The sequence below is a fragment of the Lepidochelys olivacea genome, assembly GCF_965140295.1.
Source record: "Lepidochelys olivacea isolate rLepOli2 genome assembly, chromosome: 11".
Classification (NCBI taxonomy): Eukaryota; Metazoa; Chordata; order Testudines; family Cheloniidae; genus Lepidochelys; species Lepidochelys olivacea.
Window position 1 is genome coordinate 47,988,094 of NC_140421.1, and position 26,878 is coordinate 48,014,971.

At 38.2% G+C, this 26,878-nt stretch overlaps 1 protein-coding gene across 1 annotated transcript in view; it reads left to right on the forward strand.

The window, feature by feature from the left end:
• The window catches only part of DNAJC10 (DnaJ heat shock protein family (Hsp40) member C10), a 36,541-nt gene extending 30,308 nt beyond the window's left edge, over positions 1-6,233 (forward strand). The window contains exons 21-23 of the mRNA XM_084643179.1: positions 577-696; positions 2,099-2,218; positions 3,352-6,233. Of these exons, the coding sequence (XP_084499305.1) occupies positions 577-696; positions 2,099-2,218; positions 3,352-3,363 (252 nt within the window). The 3' untranslated portion in view covers positions 3,364-6,233. The remainder of the gene's footprint in view (positions 1-576; positions 697-2,098; positions 2,219-3,351) is intronic.
• Positions 6,234-26,878: the final 20,645 nt, after the last annotated feature.

Below are 26,878 nucleotides of genomic sequence, written 5' to 3' on the forward strand. Positions count from 1 at the left end.
CAGAAGGCAGCCTTTATGGATGTTTTTATGTGTCTGCAGCTCTCATCCTAGGTCTTTCCATTTGAAAAGTGTTATTCAGGCCTCTTTGTTTACGGTTTTTCTTCTTTCAGTCTGAATAAAGATTTTGCTTTTTATTTTCACTCTGTTTAGCAGAGTTTTCAAAACTTTTAAATCGCACCTCAGCTCTTTGTACAGCCATGCAGAAGCCTACACCACCGCATTCTCATTCATATTTTTAGCATTCTAAGTAAATTAAAGCTTGCAGTGGTACATTTACACAAACTGCAAATTACACCCCTACTCTACATTTATAGATATAACCTAAGTCTCACTGAAAATCAAGGGGATTTAGGCTTCCAAGTGCCTACATTAATTTTAAAACTGGGACTTAAAGTATTTTTTTTTTAATTTTACCCTTTATCTTCACTTGGTAAAATAAATGGACATATTCTATACCATATTTTTATGTTGTGTTTTTCCTACAATTCCAATTTATAACAAGTTATCTGAGTCACATGGAAATTTTGAACTTTGCTTATTCTAATGGGGTTTCTAGTAAACAATTTTCTTTTTTAGACTGTAAAAGGAAAAGTAAAAGCTGGAAAAATTGACTGTCAAGCTTATGCTCCTACTTGTCAGACGGCTGGCATCAGAGCCTACCCTACTGTTAAATTTTATCCCTACCAAGGAGCAAAGGTAAATATTAGTTTAAATAGTGTCCCCATTGTGTGAACCAATGAGGGAAAGTACTGCTGCTTAACTGGTCTAGCCCCACTACTATTTAAGATTGTATTGTGCTTAATTTTGTACTGGGAATTAAATGTTGAAGTGTATTATAGTTCTTATTTCAGATTGTATTAACATTTATTCCCTAAACTAATCTTTCTAAAGGAAATGAAACACTAAAAATTGATGCTTTTTTAATGATACTTGGAATTTCTGTAGCAGGAAAACACTAGTGTAATGAGAGATAATAGTCATTGTGTCTGATGGGAAAGGAAGCTGCTATTTAGACAAATTGATAGTGCAAAGTAAGGAAAAATTGTAGAGCTAAGTGGGCACTAGATTTCTCATTTAGTGAGAAATGTCACAAGTTTTCACTCCTAAATGGAACAAAAGCATCACATTTCAAAATTTCCTGCAAAACAAAATTTAAAACATTTTTGATCCAGTTGAAAATGCTTTGCTTCAATAAAACAGAACATTTCATTCAGAGTTTGATTTTTATTTTGTATTATATAAAAAGTGAAACAAAGTTCTGTCAAAACAGAAAATTTGGATGTTCTGTTTTGAGATGATTGAAATATTTTTTCAAGTTTTCTTTCCAAATGAACTTCAGTCAAAAGTGACATTTCTACCAAATATCATGCTTTTGACAAATCAGCATTTTTCAGCCAGAAAAAAAAGCTTTCCATCTCTAGAAAGTCGCCTTTTTCATTAGAAATCATTGGTTGTTGTTAAACTTCCAAGCTACTGTATGGCAAGATCTGTAATTATTTGTTTTGTTTAAGAAAGTGTTCAGTTTTCAATACTTTCTAATGACAAAGCTGATTCTTTCAATTTTACTTTGCATTTACAAACAGCCTCTATTGGGCAATATTAAGAGCATGATTCTGCAAATCCTTACGCCTGAAACTAGTCTGTACTCACATAGTAATTCCATTCACTTCTACGGGATTTCTCTCTGAATGAGAGTTTGTCAGATCAAACCTGCAGTAAGAGATTTATTGAATGTAGGTAACAAAGTGATAGATTTCTAAAATATGTATTCATTTTGAGTAAATATTTTAATATGCATATCAAAAATATTCTAGTTAAGCATTAGAGTTTTCCTTAATGTGCATGTTTTACACACACTGGAACTCCGTAGTAATTATTACTGAGGGAGTTGACATTTTATAAAGCACAAACTTTACAGATGCCTCTTTCTCTCTCCGAAGGGTGATAGTCACCTCATTTGGGAGTTTGAGTACTGCATAGGGCCTTGCAGTTGTCTCCAGAATGGATGTGAATTTCATCCAGCAGTCACCAGATCCATTTCTCTTCAGTAGAGAAGGCATGAAGTGATAATAATTTACTCTTCTCCCTCTTTTTAAAGAGAAATGTTCTTGGAGAACATATAGACAGCAGAGATGCAAAGGGCATAGCTGATCTTCTGACTGAAAGATTAGCCGTCATTAAAAATAAAGGAAAGAGAAAAAAATCTTCTAGAAACAAGGTAGGAAACTTGTGGCCTTTGTGAAGACACGTATTAATGTAAAGAATAGCTATTTAAAGAATCTTGATAGCCTTTCATCTTTATGTCCATAAAATGTTGTATTTTTATATGCAGTCTTGGTCTAGTTACAGTATTTACTGAGTCAGCTTTTCTGCTTGTTTGGATGGTCACAGCACAGTTCAGTGGTACTGTCACAGAACCAGTTACTACATCCTCCCTGAGGCTATTTTTGCACTATTCCTGCCAAAGTTGAATGCAATGTAAAAAGGACCATCCCAAGGGGCCATTCATTAGCTGGGGTTAGTTGGAAAAGTGTGCTTTAGCCAAGCCCCTTATACTGGGTATACCTACTCTGCAACGTAATCTCTAGTTTAGTAGAACTAGAGTTAGCAGACCCTGGGTTTGTTAACCTAGGGCTTGAGCATCTACATTTATTTGTAACCCTAGATTAGAAATTGTTGAATTCTGGGTCCCAACCTGGGGCTCCAGTGTCCACTGCATTTTGTGAGCCTGAGTCCAGCCACCCATATCCCAGACTTCATAGCGCCTTCCCAAAATGTGTCCTCTCTAGCCCTTTGCTAGTGGTGCAGTGAGAGAAAACTTGATTGTCCACCAGACTTGACAGTCCGGAGGACAAGGAAGGTCAGCCCATGGTATTCTGGGATATTTTGGGCAGGCTCCCAGAGCACAAGTCCAGTGGGGCTGTGTCTACACTGCAGAGCAATAGGGCTTGAACACTGGATTCCAGCTTGACTCGGAATAAGACCCTCCACCCCATAGGGTTCTGGGACCATAAGTCAATGTGATTTGTTTGTAGAGGGTGGGAAATTAGTCTTGAGCTAGAGTTTGAATCCTGGTCTTGCACTGGAGGGTAGACTTACCCTGAGCCTGGCAGGCAAGGGGACATAGGTACAGAGGGATATTCGCCCAAGACTAATATTTCTGTGTTTCAGCAGGAAGGAAATATTAAATTATTAAATGTCAAAATTGGAGTTTGCTAAATGTTTGTCCAGCCAAGTTACGGTGTTAAAGAGCTAGTGCAAAAAAATGTAAAATTACTGGTGTGAAGAAGAAAAAAAAACGGAGTATCAGTACTTTTGGATTGTAATTTTGTTTATTATTATTATTACCAGGATGAACTCTGATATTGAAGAGGATAAAAGTCAGAGTATACTGAAGCTGTGACAAATAGAAGGCACCATGATGAAAATATAAGTTAGACTAATTTCATGATAGGAAAAACAGAAATGAACCTTAGTTTGAATTCATGGACACCAAGGCTTGTCCACATGAATTCTATAAAACTTTGTGGCGGGAGTTGTTCTATTTGTTGTGTAGGGATTACAAGAATTTGGGAATAGTCTGTGTCTGCCCCACTTGCTGAAGTTTGTGTCTCTTAATCAAGGGCTTAGACAATAGTGGAGGCTATTTGGTTTTCATCTACCCTCTTGTATTACATCTCTTCCCTCACACTCCACACAAATGTTGCATTCAACCTGTGGACGAGCATGTAATCAAGCCAGCCAAACTTTCATTTTCACACAGCAGAGTGCATTGTCCCTTCCTGAACACTGAGGAATCATCTGCCATCAATGTGAAGGAAAAATAATCTTATCTCATGATGGAAGTTTAGTTTTGGGTTTTTAATTTTGTAGTAATTCACCAAGCAACCCGTAGTTGGATAAGTTTATAGAATCAACAAATCACCTTTCTAGTAGAATATTGCTATATTTTACCAGCTGAGGTGACAAAAGTTTTGAAGAGCTTTGTCTCTTTTTTTTCCTAAATTCATCTTACCACATTAGGATTTCAAAACTCAATGTTTAACTCAAATACAAATGTGTTATACCACTGAAGTATCCTGTACAGAATTCTCAGCTTGTTTCATAGTAAAGTTGTTCCAGTTTATCTTTAACTCAGATGAATACATGGGACACATCTTTTTAACTTGTTTTGGTATAACCACTGTCAAACCCTACGTCCCCAGACACCTTTGAAAATCTTCATCATGAAATATGGTCCTGACCCACAGTGCATATTTCCCTTTTTTGTACAAGTGCCTTCTGAATTTTGACTATTTCATAATGGACATTTAACATTGTTCATGTAGACACTGAGGTAATTCTTTTGAGTTATTTTTTAAAATTGTGTATGCGACAAAGGATTCTATATGCACCATTTGCACTTAGCAATGTTTAAATAGTTTTACATTTCAGTTTTACTGGAGTCCACAAAAACTGTCTACTGTAAGTTAAATTTCTTTGAAAAGATCACTATCTTTGAAATGATTTACTCTTTTCTAAAATATACATTAGCCATTGCCATATGAGTTTTTCTCCCCGTTTCCACCCACCCACCCAACTTTGGCATGATTGAACCTACTGTAGGTACCATAATGATTAGTACATCAGAAATTCCTAAGAGGTCCTGTCCTCACTGAGTAATTTATATAATAAATTAGAGCGTGACACACATGAAAACAAAAAGTGACTCTCGCCAGTCTGAGGTACCCAAACTCAAATACTTTTACCCCATGTTTACAGTTACTTATATTGCTTGCAGGATATTTAATACATATTACCAGCCATAGACACCCCCCCCCCCCCAAAAAAAGTAGTACATCTGTTTCTTTTATCAAGGACCCTTCCACACTCAGGAAAGTGTTAAAATTTATGTGACTTCAAAACAGTCAAGCTCTTTTGTCTTGGTCAGTGCCTGTTTAACTGCAACCTCATTTCTCACGTTCATCCCCTGGAGGAAAGGTAGAAAGCAATGGATGTCATAGTTATACGTTCTTGGATAATATTTTTCGAAATTCATTCCAGCAGAACTACAAACAGTAACAGAGATGTTTGGACAGTCTTCCTTGACTTGCAATTAATAGTTATAGAAATTTTAGGACAATAAGTATGAAGAATTCACAGCATTCTTCTTGATTAAAGTAATAGGACCATAAGAACCAACTGGCTTAGTTGGACTGTAGCCCTTCTAACACTTAGGCTTTTCTTAAATGAACATACAGATTCAATAATATTCCCTCCCATGTTAGTCCTTCCAAACTTGTATTGATAGTATGGAAATAGGATACTGTTGTGCCCATCAGAAGTGTCCAGTCCACAGAATATCAGTATTTGGTAGCCCAAGAAGTCTACAGATATGAGACCTCACCTTGTATAAGAGAAGAAATACAAAATGGGCTATGAGGAGGTAATTTGTCTAAGTAAAGTGAAAAAAATGGTTTAAGATTTAATTTGATGTGAAGGAGCTTGTGTAGAAGTCTGTAGTCTGGAAAGATTCTTGCCACACCTCTGAAATAGCATAATTTCAAGACATGAAATGAAAAAAATTATATTGTATAAACTGTATTTTACATTTTTAGGGATTTGGTATTGAAGGTTTTTCTTCTACCCTCCAAAAGATCTCTTTATGCTTATGGTTTAGAAAAATTACTATAGGATGCTGTATGTTTTCAAAGACTTTTGAAAGGTTTTATTTGGCAACTGATTTGTCTGCCAATTCTTACTGTCAAAGCCTAGACTTAATTTCTATCTGTGCAAAATACTATTCTTACATTATTTAGCTTGCTTTTTTTAAGGCACATTTACTTTCAATTGCTAATATCACAGATATAATTTTATGCTAGTAATCTATAATTTAATCAATAGTTTAAATGCACTGTCCAGGACACCTACAATAGCAAGATCACTAAAGAAGAAGATCCTGATTCTGCAAGCTGTAGGATAAATTGCAGGATATTGGCCCTCAAAGAAGCATCGGGAAGAGTCAGAACCAGTCGCTCTGCTGTTAGAGTGAAAACAAATGGAGATGCTGGAGAACTCTGCTAACAAAATGAGAAAATGGAAACATTTTGCATAGAGAATTAAACTGACAATTTAAAATACCACATGGTCTCTAATACAGAAGAAGCAGGCATTTCAAAATAAACTGTGTAACTGCTGTTTTGATATTTTAAAGTGTAGTGTTTACATTAAAAAATTCTTCAAAAGAACACACCTAATAGCCTTTTTGTATATGCAATAAACTGGAAGATGAATCATGATTCGTATATAAACTGGATGCTCTGATTTAAGAAGTGATATTCAATGGTTCCTTATTTCCTCTCCTCTGAAGAAACAGATACAATAAAGCTTGAATGCTACCCATCCCCACCAGCAACATTACTCCACCAACACCATAGCTTTCTCCCTCTGGGGAAATGTTAGGATACCCAGCCCTGATGATTCTTCAACTGTTTCCTTTTTAAATAACATTCAGTGTCCCTTGTCTCACTCTCAATCCACCACTCATGCTCCACAGGATGGAGAAATACCTGAGGTGCAAAGGATTTCTTTGGCTGGAGACCATGGAATGTCTTTCAGTCAAGCCAGAGCACAACCAGCTATCTCCAGGGCTTCAGCTGCTGAAGACACTCAGGGTATTAAGTCATAGAATATCAGGATTGGAAGGGACCTCAGGAGGTCATCTAATCCAACCCCCTGCTCAAAGCAGGACCAATCCCCCAATTTTTGCCCCAGATCCCTAAATGGCCCCTTCAAGGATTGAACTCACAACCCTGGGTTTAGCAGGCCAATGCTCAAACACTGAGCTATCACTCCCCCCGGCAATGATGTCAAGCTTGTCAAATTTCTCATGTTACACAGAGCAAACTAATACAGCTGGGCTTCTTCCCTCCCCTGCCCCACATCATGGAATTGGATGTGAAACAAAGGTTGTCCAGCATGTAGTGTAAGGGTGAGACATATGTAAGATGTGCGTGAGTTGTCCTGACAGATTTGGAGGTTTTGGAAATGGGCCTTTGGCTCTTTGAACTATGTTTGCTTTAATCAAGATGGGTTTATGATGCTAAGATTGAAGTCCAGATGTAGAAAGGTATTAGGTATTTTTAGGTATAGATTAGGTATTTTTCAAGGGGAATTAGGCACCTAACCCAGTTAAGTGCTTTTGTGAATCCCACCACACATTTATCAGTCTTTAGGCACCTAAATGCCTTTGTAAATCTGGCCCTTTATACCATTCACTTCCCTTTTAAATTTTCTTCCCCACTCCCTACTTGCTCCCAGAAAGGAGTTTATACATCAATTCTATTTACAGATTCTTTACTTGAAAACCTTACATATCTGAGTCAAGTCCATTACACCTTGTACGTACTCGCCAATTCCCAGATACCAAGTCTTTTAAGTATACATAAGAGCATCAGTAAGTCTTCATAATTAAACTGATACATAAATATTCATTGCTGAAACAAATAGGTCTTAAAATGTTACTTGAAAAGCATATGAAACAAAGTAAAAGCTTGTTCAATTAATATCATGAAACTGAGAATTTGGCAGCCTGAACATACTGGTAGGATAGCATGCAAAGTTACTTCTTTTGCTTGAATAATTTGACACAATTAAGTGTTTTTAACTTGAACATGGAAAAGTGATGAGAACGTTTTCCCACATAGGGGGAGCTGTACTGAAGCACAGATTATAGGTACACAGTATTGCAATACTTTTCTATGGACAATAGATTCATTTGAAGGATTACTATTAAAGCTAATCGCCCATATATCGTTGGCTGGGAGATTTCAAAAGAATGTGGAGGAAGAAAATGAAATATCCAGCTGACAATGTGTTGATTATAGTATTCTGGATTGCATACACTATAATAAAGGTGCCCCAACCATTATGATTACACCTGTTTTTTACTCATCATTAGTAAAAGAAAGTATTATATAGCTGCAGTGTGGGTGAGAAAGTTGATGAGAACCTTACTTCTGTTTACATTCACATACTGATTCAAATTGTGATCCCACAGAAGTAAGTGAGGCAAGACTTGGTTTAGAACATATATATTAGATTTCAGAGTAGCAGCCGTGTTAGTCTGTATTCGCAAAAAGAAAAGGAGAACTTGTGGCACCTTAGAGACTAACCAATTTATTTGAACATAAGCTTTCGTGAGCTACAGCTCACTTCATTGGATGCATTCAGTGGAAAATACTGTGGGGAGATTTATATACACAGAGAACATGAAATAATGGGTGGTACCATACACACTGTAACGAGAGTGATCAGGTAAGGTGAGCTATTACCAGCAAGAGAGCGGGGTGGGGGCATAAAACTATTTCCCCATGTTTATCTCCCCCCACCCCAACTCCCCACTGTTCCTCAGATGTTCTTGTCGACTGCTGGAAATGGCCCACCTTGATTATCACTACAAAAGGTTCCCCTCCCCCACCCCCGCTCTCCTGCTGGTAATAGCTCACCTTACGTGATCACTCTCCTTACAAGGTGTATGGTAACACCCATTGTTTCATGTTCTCTGTGTATATAAATCTCCCCACTGTATTTTCGACTGAATGCATCCGATGAAGTGAGCTGTAGCTCACGAAAGCTTATGCTCAAATAAATTTGTTAGTCTCTAAGGTGCCACAAGTCCTCCTCTTCTTTTTATATATTAGATGTAGCCATATGTGTGCATAATGGTTCTTGCCATTTGTATGCCTGACTTTCAAATGTTTTCTTCATACACAGCCATTAGTAGAGCGCAGGAGCCCAAACTCGTTAAAACTAAAGAATGTGCCCCTGGCTGGGTGATTGTTCTGTATGCATTTAGATCAGCTGCAGTGAAAATACAGGCACAAACACAATCCCTTCTAATCGATTTTACAGATAAATACAGTTCTTGCCTTCTGTGTTAGTGCAAACGCTCTTGGACACCAAATATTTTGGGCAGATGGTAGATTCAGTTTTGCTCTGAAGTCAGGAATCTGAAGTTTTTTTCCAGTAAAAACAAGACAGCGCCAACAATGTCATTGAGCTTGCGGAACAAGTTCACTCTAATGGAAAAAAAAATATTACTTGGAAGGGTGATAGGTATTCTTTGTTGTTCTTTTTTGAGAAAATGGAGTTAGGGGTTATGCATGTGAATATAAATATAACCCCAATCAGGTTCTATCTATATTCTAATCCAGTCCCCAACACCATGATAGCTGAGTGCATGGGAAAAGGTTCCCCACCACCACCATTGTGCTGGATAACTTTAAGGTAGAGACATCCAGACTTTGCCCCACTGAGGGTTAGTGATCTGGGTTGATGCATATCATATGCTGGGACCTGCTTTATCAGCATACTGTGGGCCAGATTCTCCTCATACCACAGCAGCTGTGAACTGCTCTACTGGTGCAAGGCTAATGCCAGATTCGCAAATCATAGGAGGATCACCCAAATAAACAATTATTTTTGGGTGGCATATATCCCTTTAGCTGGCATAGGGGGCTTGAGTTGGGTAAGAGGGTATAGCCCCATTGTCCTTATGCCTTGGAGACTGCCAACTGCTATGGGCAGTTGGCACACATTAGAGCAGTCCTCAAATTGTCCTAACACACCAATGAACTGGGCCAGTGCAGGGCAGCCTCAGGATTGGGGAAGTGCAAAAGTGGTTTTACATCATCTCAACACCTCTGGACTTTCACAGAGTGCTCTTCAGCCAGAGGCAAGGATCGGCATCTATACCTCCACCTGAAATACCACATGGGTGGCTGTCAGTGCTTTTGTAAATCTCTGTAGATATCATTTGACCACACCCAGTTTACAAAAAAAAACTGGAGCTAATGGAAGAGTGTGAATGAATTTAAGTTAATTAAAATGTGTCTCATCAACACTAGGCTCACAAACAATCTTATTGACTCTTCCTTTCTGGCAGGGTAGTCTCATGCCTTGCTGCTAAAGTTAATTTGTTGTGTTTGGTTTTTTAAATGGATTTCCTTTGTATGTCTCTGACAAGGGAAAACCCTGAGATAAAGTCCTGACAGAACGAAAGGAAGTATTCAGGCTCTGGAGGAAAAAAGAATGGAACTCTTTGCACATTCACTGACACCTTCATAAGCCAAATTCTCATTTGCTGTCAATTTAAAACTGGAACAAACTCTGGATGCTTCAATGGACAGCAGTAAACAGAACAGATGATGGAGTGCCTTGTTTCCCCAACCTTTTTAAATGTGGAGAGTGTCCATAAAACATCTGACAAAGAGACTGGGACAAAACTAGATGAATCAGAAGCCACTAAGTCCCTGTGTAGGATAGGAAAGTGACCCATCTGTAGACAGAAAAGGAGTATTTGTGGCACCTTAGAGACTAATAAATTTATTTGAGCATAAGCTTTCACGAGCTACCACTCACTTCATTGGATGCTTTTGTAGATAGTGCACGTTGCTAACAGATCCATCCTGATCTCATTCCTGACCAGGGTGGAAAACACTTTGGCTGCTGGTGTAGTCAGTGCCAACTTGTTTTCAAGACCAATTTTAGAACTCAGTCGAGACATCTGGTGTTTTGATCGGATGTGGAATGTCTTTAAAAACACCCCAAGTGAATTGTCTTCACAGTGTAAACACAGCTTGAAATTATCCCAAAGTACCACACTTGCCCTCAGGTGTCACAGTGCTGTGGAAGCAGCTCCTTTTGCCAAAACTCTGATGGCTGACACCACTTCGGCCTTTTTCACATTAAAATGCCCTGGCTTGTTGCACATTCTGTTGCTAGCCATAGATGCACTGAAACCACAGAATAAAAGCCTGTCATGTGTGGGTTATAAAATATGAATGGATTTGTTCATTTTTAAGGCACCACGCCCAATGCTGCCATTTTAGAGGAGGTAAAACTGTCATCTCCTCAAGAGGATCATGGGACAGTAGACTCCCTCTACCGGACGGAGGAGAGGCACTCCCTGGCACTGGATGGAGGAGAGGCACATTTTCATGACTCACTAAAATTACATTATACAAGAAAGCTTTAGCCAAGAGCTGTAGAAGGAAACCTGAAGCAGATAAACTTTCTAAGAACTAAGCCGGCTAAAAATCAATCACAGTTGTTGTTTTTGTGTGTGTTTGTGGCCCAGATCCTCAAAAGTATTTAGGCAACTACCTCCCACTGGGAATAGCTTTGAAATTTGGGCCTCTGAGCCTCCTGACAATAGTAGCCACCCAGAAGCATTAATACTAACACAGTATACAAATAAACTCCTTTGGCCAACAGCTTTCAATAATCAAGTGGAGGTAATTTACCTCAGCCAGAAGACAAAATACAAAAGCTCCCCAGCCCCAATTCATACCCAGGAACATACTCCTCCTCACCCTTTCAAACAAATGGTTTCTGCAAACATGCTCAGGATCATATTCAGCTATTTTAAACCTAAGATGGGGAGCGAGTTCCAGGGCCCTGAGAATGCCCTGCTGGAACTGCCCTCTCTTTACAGTGAAGGAAATCCAGCTCCAGCATCAGCAGGAGAGAGGTGATCTTGCAAGTAGGTAGATACCCAGCTAGTTAGGGCTTTATGAATCACACACCAAGAGACCAACTGGCAGCCAGTGCAAATCCCGTACTAATACCATATTTTCCTTCTCTGTTTTTCAGTCCTGGTGTGGGAGGTAACAAATACAGTTAGAGTAGGTACTATAGTTAGAAAGACATGACAGATAAAGTGGTTGTCAGCAGGTGGCAGTAAAGATTTGGGATATGGTCCTCATGTGAGTCACTTGAAGACATGCTTGCAGTCTCAGGACAAAAAGACAAAGTGTATAACATTTAGTTGTTCTTAATAAAAAAAATCATTTTCTCCTGCCTTCACGCTCAAATGTACCTTTAGAGCCAAAGAGCAGCCTCATGTCTACACAGTACTTCTCGTCCTCAGTCCATATGCTGAATGCAAATGACGTTGGTTTCTGATAGTTTATTCTCAGCTACTTCTCATACTGTTCTGAGATAAACTGAAATTTATATTTTTGTAGTTTGAAGATAATGAAAAATTCATGAGTATTGACTCAAATCTCAAGCTACCTAAATAATCAACTTGATTTTATAAAAGAGGAGAAGAAAACACTATGTGATCATCCAGTTTTCTATAAACCCATAACAAGTGCTCCCAGGATCAATTTGAGAACATCCAATAAAAGCTAAGTGAAATAACATTTCTCCATTGCCCATTTGATTTCATCCTTCCACCCTTGCCACTCCCATGCCCCCAGCAAAAAAAAAAAAAAAAAAAAAAAATCCTATTCTCTAAATCCCTTTTCGTATGGACATAAATCAACAAAAGCATTAACCACAACAAATTGAGAGAAACTGTCAGTTCTTATTGGACCTGGATCTGCAAATTGTTACATGAACAGTCCTAGCTGAGTCACTGGGGCTGTTTCTGGAAGTAAGAATTTGCAGGATGAGTCCCACTGGAAAAGCAAAAGGTAGGAATTTTTACAATTATTACCTTCACTTCCTGTCTCTTTGCCTTCATTATGGGCCTCATCCTGTAAGGTGCTGTGCACCTTTGACTCCCAGTGCCATCAAGGGATGTTGAGAGTGCTCAGAACATCATAGAATTGGGCCTACATGTAAAGTGATGGCTTCTAAACACGATTCAGAAGAGCGATAAGGGGGGTGAGGTAATACCTTTTATTGGACCGGTGTCTGTTGGTGAGAGACACAAGCCACCTTGTCTTTCCAATATCCTGGGACCAACACCGCTACTACTACACTGCATATAACACCAGAAGAGAGACGGCCATCAGAAGCCAAAAAGCTAGTCTTAATGGACTACTTAATTTCACTGCACTAAACTGCCATTTTACAACAGTCACTTCACAACAGCATATTACTTTGTTGTTAAAGTCACAGAACCTCCAACAAAAAGCTATTTTTCCCCACTTCCTCACAATGAATATTCCTGACTTTTCTGCTTTATTTATACCCTTGATATGCTCTCCCAATGTTTTTGTCAATTGTAAAGTTGCTCAGACTCCTCCTTCCCTCAGCTTTTTAACTGTTATGATTATTCATAAATAATGTAGGGCTATATTCTGTTTTGTATGTCTCAAATAACTCTTTTTGTAATCATTCAAGGGACAATTTGACTCTTTGTTTTATGGAAATTTTCTCTTGGTAGTACAAATTCTATAAATTGAATTATTTAAAACAAGTAAGCAATTAGATTATAGCAAAATAATTCTAAGGTGCAGTTTAATGCTAGCCTACAATTCCAGCAGTAAGATTCTATGTGATTGAAACATTAGGATTTTTACAAAGGTCACACGAATGCTACTTTATGAACAAACAAAACCATGCTCTGAAATTAATTGCACCTAATAATTTAGAATCTTCCTTTCTGGGTTTCCTGCAATATATTGGACTCCTTGCATGGCACCAAGTCAAACAGAGTGTGTGTGTGCATATATATATATATATGCACACACACATATATATATATATATATCCCATTACATTAGAACTGGGTGAACCAGTTTGGACAAAGTAAAAACTGCTCCTAAAACTTAAATCAACCCCTCCTCCCCCTTTTTTATGTCTGATAAGTGTAGTTAGTCATGTGACCCAGCCCTTCTGGTTTCACATGCGAAAAGAGCCTATTTATGTATAATGTTCAGCTCAATTCTCAGATCAAAAGAACAGTGAAAAGGCCTGTGAATTTTAGGGGCGTTATCTGAATTGAACCTCTGACCACCACTCTCAATTGAAGTTTACAGAATACGTAGCAAAAGACTATTGATATTCAGTGGTGCATTATTTAATATTTGTCATCTAGCGGTCCCAACCCAGATCAAGGCCCCACTGTGCCAGACTTTGTACATACAATCTAAGGAATGGTCCTTTTCCCAAAGAGTACCATCTCTGGCTCTAATCCTGCAAGATCTTGTGTGCAGGTGGACAGCTGTGCCCCCGTGGAGACCCATTGATTTTGGGGCTCTGTCTAAACGCAGCAATCTGCTCCCACACAAGAAACTGCAGGTTCAGCAGTTTTAATAGATAAGACGGATGAAAGGTTGGAGAAAGGGATGCTAAGACTTTTAAAGTTTCCTTTGTGTTGAAAAAATTCTACTAACTTGCTATACCCTGAATCTACCTGGATTTGTGCTGGAAATGGCCCAACTTGATTATCATACACATTGTAAGGAAGGTGATCACTTTAGATAAGCTATTACCAGCAGGAGAGTGGGGTGAGAGGAGGTATTTTTTCATGCTTTGTGTGTATATAAAAAGATCTTCTACACTTTCCACAGTATGCATCCGATGAAGTGAGCTGTAGCTCATGAAAGCTTATGCTCAAATAAATCGGTTAGTCTCTAAGGTGCCACAAGTACTCCTTTTCTTTTTGCGAATACAGACTAACACGGCTGCTACTCTGAAACAAGACAGAAAGAAGAGATTCAATTCAGAAAAAGTAAGGGCATTAAATACAAAGAAATAGGGAGGTTGATCCAGATTTTGGGAGCAACCTGGGAGAAGCACAGATCCACCATCCACTAGTGTCGACTACAAAGGAAAAGGAAGTAGGGAGGGAAAGACAGGGAGGAAGGGAGGGAGGGAGAAGACAGACAAGGTAGATTTTGGTCTAGACTTTGAAATGGATAAGAAGCTGGCAAAGAATTGATGCTCTGGTTTTGGATACCAGTGAAGAGTTGAGAGTTCTGGTTCTCCATACTTAGGAAGACCATTAAGAAGGAAGTTACAGTAGTTGGCACAAGAGCAGACATGAAAGCACAAATATCTTCTGATATGTTAACAGAGGTGTCTAAAACAATGGATTTAGGGTTAAATATTTTCTGTATGTTTCGATACCATATCTCTCCCAAACACTTCAAAGGCATCTATGACCCTGCACTACAATATGTGCTGCAATCCCAGGCACAACAGTGTGAGTTAACAACATTCACATGGATCCCTTGATTGTCTGAACATTTCTAGCTGTATCTGTGCAGTGAAAAGACGCCCATACCTCCCAAATGTCCATAAGGGTAGATAACAGCACGAAACGCTTGGTTCCATGTTTTTATAAGTAAATGCTTTCAAGTGAATTTCTGAATACAATGTCTGCTTAGTAGGTTTCCTTGCCAGTGCATCCGCATCCTGTTGTGAGGGGGAAGTGTTCCAGCATCCTGGTATGGAATTGATGTAATGTTAGAAATGTTAGGGGAGAAGCTTAATAAAATAAGAGAAACTTGCTTCCACAATTCTGTTATTTTCTGCCAGGTATCTGTATGGTAGTGGTTTAATTACATTATCTCAGAAATACTACCGAGACCCATTTTATCTTCTATCTCTATTATAAATAGCTGAAATTCCACAGAATGGTCACATCAAAAAAGCAATAGGCCACTTCTTTTCTGGATAAACAGTGAAAGCTGTAGATCTTCAAAGACTGTAACAAAAACTCCTTCTGTAGCATGTTATGTCTCATCATCAAGTGTGACTGACAAGAAAGCTTGATTGATCACTGTTGCCCTCGAGCTGTCCGAATATTATCTCAGTGTGTCTTTTAGGATAAAGCATGGGGAGGAATGTGTGTGATTTTTACATATTTAAGGTAATCAGTATCACTTAAGTCATATGATAGGAATGCTTGGTCATGCTGCTTTAAAAGATCTGTCAGATTTTACCATTATTTATCCTGTTCTTCTGTCCTTTGACATTCAGATGTAACTTCAGTCACTTCAGGAAGAAACTTGGCATATAAGCCTGACAACAAGTGATTCTCAAATTTATTTTGATTTATTCTTTTATGCCAGCATCTGGCGCTCGTTGCCTGGAAAGTCTACACTGCAGAGTTAAAATCAGTTTGATAGATTATAGTAATAGGAGACCACAGAGAATGTAATTTTTATGGTTTCAGGCATTTGTGGAGTTCCCAAAATTTGAAAAAATAGTTTTGCAGATGATTATTCCAGAACATAGAATCATACCTTTGTATAAGAACAAAAGAAACCTGAAATCCTAAACCATCTTTGCTACTCAGATTTTTTAAAGGGGGAAGCTGTACATGTGTATTAACTCCTTTTTCAGAGGAGGTTGTGTATTCACACTTCCTTTCAATACACAGTACAGTATGCCAACAAGACAGCATATTTTTTGAATAATACAAGTGGCACAATAGAATGCTACAGCTCTAGGGGAGCCTGCCCATTGTGTCAATTGCCTGCCGATTAAAAGTCCCTAATAGAGTGCATAGATGGTAGTTGTTAGGGTCTGTCAGGTCAGTGAGCCACAGATTAAGGACCACTGAGATCACAGCAGCTCCAAAGCAGTTACCACAACCTTAATAGAAGAACCAGGATGATTCCAATGGGACTGTTGCAGATCAAGAAGCCAATGTTGCTTTCACAGACTCTGACACGTAATCCCAGTGATTTCCGCGGGGGGCGGGGGGGTTAAAAATAAATAAAAAGGGGAAGTTAAATGCATTCCGCTGGCCCCCCACTGCCTCCCCTAGCCCATCGCCCCTGGCCCCACTGCCTCCTCCAGCCCCCCATCCATTGCCCTGGCCCCCCACTGTCTCACTACCCACCTCCCCATCCAGGCTTAATTTGTCCCCCCAGATTGCTGGGGTTTTGTAAATTTGCTGTGAAAAGTGATATTTGTATGTTTGTTAATATCACTTTTCACTACCTCCCAGCTAGCTAGCAAGTCTGCTGCTGTGAAAAATGATATTAACAAACATAAAAGTATCACTTTTCATAGCAGCAGACTTACTAGCTAGCAAGTCTTTAACAGAGCAACCAAAAAAGCAAAAGACACAACAACAACAAAAGACAAGAACATACAAAGCACCTTATTTTTGTTTCTACTCTGTTTAGGTCCAGTAAAGAACAGAGACAACTGTACATTGTTTGTTTTTAAACTCAATAATACAAACAAACAAAAACCCTCTTACATAAACTACAATGATTTGGACGTGTATATGTGCATATTTATTTGTTTTTCCAAAAGTCAATTAAGTATTTTAGGAAAAATTGTCAGAGCGGCCACCAGCAAGAGTTGGTGGCAACACTCTGAGGCCACCAGAAATTTGTTGTGAGAACCCTGCTCTATTCAGACATTTCTATACATCTTTCCCCCACTCCCATAGAGAGAAACTTGAATCAGTCCATAAACTTACAGAGCTGAGAATTTTTTGGTCTATGTATTTCCTGACTTTCGTGGCTTTAAGCACAAATTGAAACAGTGGTTAAGTGATGCCAAAAAAACCCCTCAACATCTTTAAATGTAATAACCAAGCAGAAGGTCAGATTTAAAGTTTTTAAACGCCCCTTTATTCAAAAATAGTAATGAGCATATCAACATAATGCTACGTCCTAATCATCTTCTCTGCTCAGAATAGTTAGAAATACTGCTGGGCTGATTGGGTTTGTATCAGAACGAATACATTGCAGACCTCTCTCTGTTAAACAAGAAAACCTGGACTAGTGCTATATACCTATACAAAAAGAGACTATTTGTTCTTAGTACCACTAACAAACACTATAGAACTGCTTATTTAAGTGTAACTGGATGAAGAAAGTTCATGTATGTCTTGACTTACACCCTAGGCACCGAATTATTGGTTGGTGGTCTGGCGTATGCTCTCTCTCTTTCATTTTTTCCATGACAATTTTTGAAAGGTCTTGGTTTTGTTTTGATGTGGAACAAAAATTTCAAAACCTCGAAATTATTGAAAAGGGGAATTATTTTCCAGCCAACCCAATTTATAATGTAATGAATGCAATTGGAATTCATACTGGCCATTTTAACCTATACAATAGATACCAAAACGCTTGGCATGAAAACAACTCAGCTATCAGTTTGGCTTCTTACAAGCAATTGGACTCTGGGTTTAATCTAAATCCCAGTGAAGTCATAAAAAGTCTTTGCATTTATTTCAGTGGACTTTGCATCAAGTTCTTTGAAAAGTTTGACAGTACACAAGAGAAGCAACGTAAATAGCGTCATCTAAACCCTTTTTAAAATATGACCTAATTTTTTTTTAAAAAATGCATATTCATTTCTTGAGAATTTGGTGGTTCCCCTCAAACCCAGCCATCAAGGGTGAGAAGCACAAAATATAAATCCATCCTCAGCTAGTGTAAATAGGTGTAGCTCTTTTAATTTCAGTGGAGCTATACCGACTCAAAACAGTGAAGGATCTGGTCCTGTGTCCTTAAAATGATTCTGAACATAGTATTTCAGCCCACTTTGGGGAAATAAATCACGTTATATCTAAAAAGCAAAAGCCTGGCTTTCCTGTATCATCTTACATCTCCACTTTTGAATGATAAGATGAGATACTTTTATTGTTCACTTATTGTTCATGCTGTAAGTTTCTAGTACTGACTACTAACCGAAACAGGATAGACTGAATTTGATCCACTATGGTCAGTCCTACGTTCTCATCTGTAGGGTTGTTTGTTCCTGCTTTTCTGAAGTTCAAGGCAAAGGCAAAACAAGATCTTCACCTCCCTCTCTTCTCCCTTCACAGATTTTTAAAGTCAAAAAGAGAACATTACAATTGTCTAGTTTGACCTTTTGCATCACATTTACCCTAGAACCTTATGTCTGAGCTACAGCATATGTTTAAGAAAGAAAGTCTTGACTTTAAGTGATGGAGAATGCAGTGTAGCTCATATCCTTTCTAAGAAGAATAAGAAGTGACTCAACTACTATCTATGAGTACCTGCATGGGAAAGAGATTTCTGAGAGTAGATGGTTCTTTTCTCCCACTCCCTTTCCCTGAATTTACTATCTGCTCCTGCCCCAGCTAAGCTGATGGGGAGCTGGGAGGAACAGAAGAACTTCAAATGGAAAGCTGAAATATTAAATACTCCACCCACATAAACAGAGTTGTTGAGAGGCTTAGATATTATCCTAGAACTACTGGAAACTTGTCTAACTAATGGTTGCGTTAAGAATGCCCAAATTATCATGATCTTAACAAGAGCCTACTGCTGGGCAAATCTGACCCTACTACATATCTAATGATCTTTGGAGATATCTTCTGAACTTTCAGAATCCCCATGAAAAGACTATTGCACTCATCAAGATAGACTTCATTTGCAGACTAAGAGAAACATCTTGCTAGTACATTCTCAGAGAAATAAGCTATTTTAAAAATATTGGGTATTTCTAGCTTCTACTACAGAATTCAGAAGAAACAAATCCATGAGTTTGTTGGGATGTTATTGGGGGGGAAAAATCCATGGTAAATTTTTTGTTACTTTGAATTGTGTTCTTCCAATAGCTATTTCAATTTATTTTGGAGTTTTCCTGTTAGAACCAAGTTAATGATTTTTGAAACCCTGGAGGTTTTTCGCCTTCCTCTGTAGCATGGAGCACGGTTTCACTTGCTGAAGGATTCTCTGCTCCTTGAAGTCTTTAAACCACGATTTGAGGACTTCAATAGCTCAGACATAGGTGAGAGGTTTTTCGCAGGAGTGGGAGGGTGAGATTCTGTGGCCTGCGTTGTGCAGGAGGTCAGACTAGATGATCACTTTTGAGGAGACTGGACATTTATACTGGCATTTATTCCTGAGTATTCATTCAAGCAAGCTCAGTAAAATGTTTACAATTCCTATGCCAAACAATTCCTATTTTTGTACAGAGCTTTAACACACATTAAAACTATTAAAATATGTGACCCAACATAACATAAAGAACAGAGCATGCAGAAACTAATAGGTATATGCCATTATAATGTCAGATAATACCTTAAAATGTTATTGCAGTCAGTGCAACATATTCATGCCATACTAAATATATTTTCCCAAATTACTGTGATTACTACTTTTTTAAAATTACCATTGGGAGGCCCAGTAATTGGTCACAGCTGGTAGTATTTAATGTTACACTGAACCTAGCAGCCGGAGCACTGGCTCATTCTTGGACAAGACTTTAATTAGCTGCAATATTTTAGGTATAATTTCTGCTTACTGCTGATTTCCCACCCTTCCGTCCCTGATTTTTTATTTGAATATTTTTAGAATTACTGAGTGGTCCTCTCTGCTTCATTTAAAAAAGAAATGTGGATTCTAAAATCAGACAAACTAAAAAAGATAACCCGTGTAACATAAAACAAATCCTATGTTTCTGGAAGATTGATACTGCTGCTGTTCAGATCTGTAACAAATGGCATGGCACATCACACTGATAAAATCATCTTAATGGGAGACTCCATAAGTTAACCAAATATGAGGGTCAGTATAACAGTAATGTTATTCTTGCAAGTATCCTCAGTGAAGTGAAATGGGAACTACAGCCATGAATAAGAGTTTGCAGGATTGGGACCTTGATGTTCAAAATGTAAATCAAGAATTGTATCTTTCCACCGTTCTCTGTTTCACGTTTGCAAAGTGGTAAAATATTTATGCTCGATACCAGCCAGCTTAAACCCACAAAATAAAACCTGTTTCTAAAGATCCTGCTTATAATTACTAACACATTCTGGACATTTTTTAAAAAAATACTGTTGCAATGATGCCTTTATCATTATAACAGTGCCATGCAAAATACTTCCAACCCTGAGTCATTCTTACCATTTGAATCAACATGTTGTTTGACCAAGACTTTAACTACCCCAAAGACATTTTGATCTAACTGGTTACTTTAAGAGAGACAGACGCTGACTGTAGCTGGCATTTCTGAGGATATATCCGTGAGTTACTAAAAATAGGGGCATGCAGGAAGAAGTCCAGTCTTGCTACAGTTGCTTTTTGGGTGGATGGAACAAAGAATGCTGCTGTCTACAATGAAGTTACCAAGGTTTGCCCTTGGAATGGCATAAATAATGCTCTTTAACATGAATTAGCCATTTTGTACTTTACTGAAAAGGTAAACCAGGAGCTAGCAGTGTAATATTACCAAAAGTGCTTATACCTTATAAAACCCAGATTCCTGTTGCATCCAATGTCCAGTTAACTTTTCATAAACATTTATAAATTTTACTAAACTGGTTTCTTTGTATTTTGAATATATTTGGATTAAATTAGCAAACTGTTTCCTTAGCAAAGGAAGCATTATGAAATTCACTTTCAAATTCAGAATAAATGGGTTCTGTTCTCAGCAGTGTTTATTAAAGCATCTGTTTCATAGGCCATCACTATATAAGGGTCCAATCTTTCAGATACCTCTGGGCAAAGAATATGAATAATCTCACTGAAGTCAGCTGATAGGTGTTTTCCTGAATCGAGATACTTTTCTGAAATCAGAGCCTAACAGTCCCACTGAAATGCTGTCCTGAATATATATAGAATTGGGCCTTTTACATTTCAGGTTTATTTGTAGTATATTCAAGCCTATTATAATTCCCAGACAAAAAGCTTTGTTAAGATGAAGTTAAAGTTGACAGTCCAAAACTTAAGGGTAAAATAAATTACAAAAACGAGCACGAGGAACTGCAGAGTTACGGGTAAACTTAAAAGAATCCCCAATACAGTCAAGTGTGGGAATGCATAATTAGGGAACCCAGACAACTTCAGCTCTGCCCTGCAGTGACAACAGGCAGTAACTACACAGTTATGATTTCCTTGTTCACGGTCCTAGAGAACATTAAACAGATTTATAAAGACTTTCCCCCCCCTTATGGCTTCATGACAAGGCAGAGGCAGCTGAGTGCTGTACAAAGAGGAAGTCTGGCTCCCCTTGTGTTCCCGTCTCAGTTCCCCTGGCAGTGCTGCCTCAGAACACAATGAAGCCAAGGCAGTAGTGAACTGCCAGAGTGAACATTTCAAGTACTGATGCCCAAAGTGACCGTGCAACACAAAGCCTTAGGAAGCAGGGACAACTGGGCCAAGCAATCTACCAAGTGGGCATTCAATAAGCTATATCAGACATTTAACAGTTGAACCCCTAGCGTAATGCAGTACATTAGAGACCTGCTCTTCTAGCCTTGTTGTGATGGGCATCTTCCTTCACATACATCCTGCCTGCATACACTCTCCCCTAAAATCCATCTCTTTTCACTTTCAAAGATCACCTTAAAGCTCCTTCTCTCAATCCCCCTTCCAAGGTGCTTTTGTCCTTATATGTTTTACTGTCCCTTTTCTAACCTGGATCCTCTCATCTGGCTTATGTGTGTTAGTCTTTTACAGGGTGGTCCATATTTTCTTATGTTGCATTTGTCTTCATTCTGCAGTTTAGCACTCAGAAAACTTAACATGGTGAAGAAGGATAAGTGAAATCATTGTATAGTGTAGGAGCAGCAATTACACTGGGGAATAGAGTCCTCTTAGATTTGCTCTAGATTTTTATTTTATCTACACTTTCTTGCTATAAAAGGAAGCTGTTGTGTGGGTGGGTAATACATTCTCCCAAGAAGCGTTACTAGGCCTTTTGTGCCATCATGTGGGAATCTAGTAACCTTTTCACAACCACAGCCAGAGATATGACAAAGAGGTATGTATTCATTCAGTATAAATTCTTAGCATTAATACATGGCCCAGGATTGGTAAAGTTATCAGGCTGGTTCATATCCACTTCATTGTGTTCTTGTCTTGGTAAAACAAATATTCAGCAAGGGTTCTCATGCTTAAGGCAAGACACCAGTTTATAGGGCAAAAGGCAACAGGACAATATAACTTTTCAGTTAAATGCTTTCCCATTAATTGGGCCACACATTGTTACAAACACAATCCCACACAGTTTTGTCCTGAGAAGATTTGCAGGGGTTTTGTGCGTCTTTTGTCAGTTCATGACATACAGATTATTCTTGATGTAGCAGACTGCAGGGTTATGCAGGACTTTTCCTAATTGCTTCTCATGCTTACTTGGAAGAAACAGCAGGTAGCCTCCAACTAAGTTTCTGTAATTTAAAGTAGTAGCTTAAAGTGTCTGCCTTCCTTTGTTTATTGTTGACAGTTCAATTAGCATGCAAAAGCAGGCTGTGCAGATTGAAATGACTTAGAAGGAAGGGTCAACTGTGCCATATAGATAAGAATAACTTTATTAGCATATAAAAACCACTAGAAGTGGAAAAACAGGAAAGCCCTTTACTGGTTACGTTTAGTTTATTAAAATAGATTAAGGGGGGGGGGAAGCATTCCTTGTCTTAATCAGAATTACAAGGTTTAACCTTGCATTTTTCGCTACTTTAAAATTAAGTATTTGACTGTATATATTTAACATGAGCACAACCTCCCTCAAAAGCACAGTCTCCTATTTGTCTTAATGGAGACAGATGACTCGACAAGTGAATACATCCCTTGGAGTTGGCCCTGCTAAATGAAGCCCTGTCAGACAGACGCTCCACTTCTAAATGCATTTCATACACATTAATTTACCTATATACAGAATGCAAATATTACTTCAATCCACTCCAAAGGAGATATGGATATGATATATGGATATATATATATAGACATCATCATAGACATCTTTTACACTGTTCCTCTGGTTTGTACATCTTGATTTCAGTAAACTGGGTTGGTAGGCCCAACTTCCAAACTAACGGGACTGCTCAAAGTGCTACCAGCACACTTTGTCAAAGAGAGAAATAGTAACCTTTTAAGCACCAAATAAAGTGGTCATTGCAAAGTTTGTTACTAAAACACAATATCTCATATACCAGTTACTTCTCTATAATTAGAAGAAGAAATGCTGTGGTATCTTGTCATATACTTAGGCTTGATCCACACTTCAAAGTTTTGCCAGCATAGCTATGTTGGTTGGGGACATGATTTTTGCCATCATACCTCTGCCAGCAAAAGGATTTTTTTTATTTTTATTTTTTTGGTAGGTATAGAGTGTGCAGAGATTCTTTTTTAATTGGGTGTATACAGTGTCTGACCCTGTACCTGAACCTACTGTGAGATGGGTGTAGGAGGGAACATTCGGAGCAATCATAACGCAGATTGACTGGGGCAATTTGTCACTGGGGAAGGGAAAACAAATTAAAAAAAAAGAGCACCTTCAGTAGACTGAGATTTTGCTTGTATGCATTTTGTTTATCTTGTATTTTTAGATTTCAGCCTGTTTGAGGAAGTGACTGTGTCTTCTCATGTTTTTGCAGAGCACCCAACAGAATAGATCTCGAATGATAAGTACAGCATTTGGGTGGTACTGCAAAAATAACTAATCAAAATAAGAAACAAGGCCCCCATTCTGCAGCCACACACAGCCCTTTTCTGTGTCTGCACAGAGCCAGGAGCTGGGGCGGTCCTCCTCCATGAGCCATGTTAAACAATAAATAGCAGAAGATCCAACAATTTATTATTCTATGTTGGTTTTGGCCTACATTGTCTCTTGGACTAAGCTCTCACTGTATTTGTTTCATCCTTCATCCAAAAAAACTTATCAGGTTCTCTTTGTACTTCTTTCACGTTTTTGTCTTCTCTTTCTTTGCACTGCCTTTTCCCTCTCCTGCTCTCTCTTCTCTTTCTCACCATTCTTCCTCCCTCATCTTTTCATGACCATGCTAACTTTAATAGCAAAGCTGCATGATTTCTAAACATGTACAGTAGCCACAAAGATATTCCTTTGAGACAACAGAAATGAGAAAGGATTGTAACAGATGAAGTGCCCAAACCTTTTAACAGGTCAATGTTGAGCTGCTAAAAGTTACTTAATACTTGTAAAAAGAAAAGGAGTACTTGTGGCACCTTGGATGAAGTGAGCTGTAGCTCACGAAAGCTTATACTCAAATAAATTTGTTAGTCTCTAAGGTGCCACAAGTCCTCCTTTTCTTTATGTGAATACAGACTAACACGGCTGCTACTCTGAAACCTGTCTTAATACTTGTATAATCTCTGTGAGAATCAAAGACTAGTTATATAGCCTATCTTCTAGCCCTGTGGGGTTTGGCTGCATTTGCAGTCTCTCATTATGCTACCCTATGTTTTGTTCTTGTAGAAATGAACAAGAAATATTGTAAGACTGGTGTAACAATTTGCTATCTACTGTTCTTTAAGATTGAACTTTCAGACTACTCAGAATTGGCTGTCATTTATCTTTGAGTTGCCTACGTGGTGTGTAATTCACCTTTAGTGATTTTATCCCTTCCCTAGTTGTTAGTTCCTCCTAGGGTGACCAGGCAGCAAATGTGAAAAATTGGGACAAGGGGTGAGGGGGTAATAGGAGCCTATATAAGAAAAAGACCCAAAAATTGGGACTGTCCTTTTAAAATCAGGACTTCTGGTCACCCTAGTTCCTCAACTATTACAAATGTAGTTTGTTCACTGCTTAAGATACAGAAAGAAAACACTGTGTTAACATCTTTACCTAGGCATATCAGAAAACAAAGCAAGGTTTGAGCATATTTGAATGCCACTATAAAAAAGCATTGAATTCATGACAACACCAAATGTTCATTTTACATATATTTCCACACACATACACATTTTTGTGACATGTGACTAGGAAAAAATATAATCAGATTTTTAAAAGATGCACTATAAATAATTAAACTATCATACAGTAAATAATGAATGAACAAAAGACTTCTCTCATTTACACCAGTTTAAATCCAGAATTGCTCCTATATCTCAAGTGGTTTTACTTCAGATTTACACTAGTGTAACTGAAAGCAGAATCTGGTTCAATGTGTTCCAAATAGCTTAGGCATACCATACTAGGTGTAACTTATTCAACACCCACACTCCTAAATAATAAAAGTATCTATGAGACCCTCTGTCACATGGAGGCAGCAATACTGTGAAGTGGTTGGTTCTGCCCCTTGGGCCCTGATTGGTTAGAAGGATGACAGGCAGGGGGAGTTTGTTTCTCTACCTCCCTCCCCCCGCAAACCTCCAGAACCCTGACATATATGTACTCTCAGTGTATTGTTGCTGCAGTTAATTCACCACATTTATGACTCATTTCATAGTAGCAGCCGTGTTAGTCTGTCCCGCAGAAAGAAAAGGAGGACTTGTGGCACCTTAGAGACTAACAAATTTGTTAGTCTCTAAGGTGCCACAGGTACTCCTTTTCTATTTATGACTCAGTTATTCCTTTTTTAAAACTGCCATGCCACGAGAGGACAGATAAAGGTGCTGGAATATATTTGTATTTTGTAGTTATTCTTGGGTAAACACCTGTCTCCTCAAAGTAAACCAAATCAAGGCATGTGGAGGAAACAGTGGGAATTTGAGACAGCTCACAAAAGCCAGAAGTCCCACCACAGTTCAAATAATGGAGGTGTATGAATGAAATGAAACTTATTTCATTCTTCAAGCTTGAGTGATACATGAATGTAGATGTCAAATCCTTTGGCCTCTCTGCTATGGCCTCCACTGTGAGGATGCCAACTGTGAGAGTGGTGGAGTTTTTGTGATGTGGACACCTATTCACTAGACATTAGGCTGAGACCAAACAACTAATTTCACATATAGGCTGTCAAACAGCCACCAGAAGTAATAATTTTAATTACTACACTCTGAACTTGATTTGAACACCATGATAGATCAATACTCAGACACACCTTTGAAAACTTTGAAAATAAGAACACACAATTTTTGTTATAAAAAGTAAACAGGTTACACTTACAGAATTAATATGATTATCACTGAATGTTGAGTTACTGTTACTCAAACCAATTCAAGTTTAGCAATTTGTGGAACAGATCAACAGTTGGAAACATCATTGGTATTTAATATATAAAGCTAACCTATTTTAGGAGAAAGCTATAGTGGATTAAATCAACTGATTATTATAAAATACATTTCTAAGAAAAACAATTAGTATGCCATTTACACGTGCTAATTCTTGTACAGAGTTTAACACAAAGTTGAGATATATAAATATACAGGTAATATTCTATTACATGTGTATTTCAAAACTTTGGCTTAAATTTGTACCTTGAAACAGCTGAGTTAGCAAAAGATATAAAATGCAAAGCACATGAAAATGAGATAGT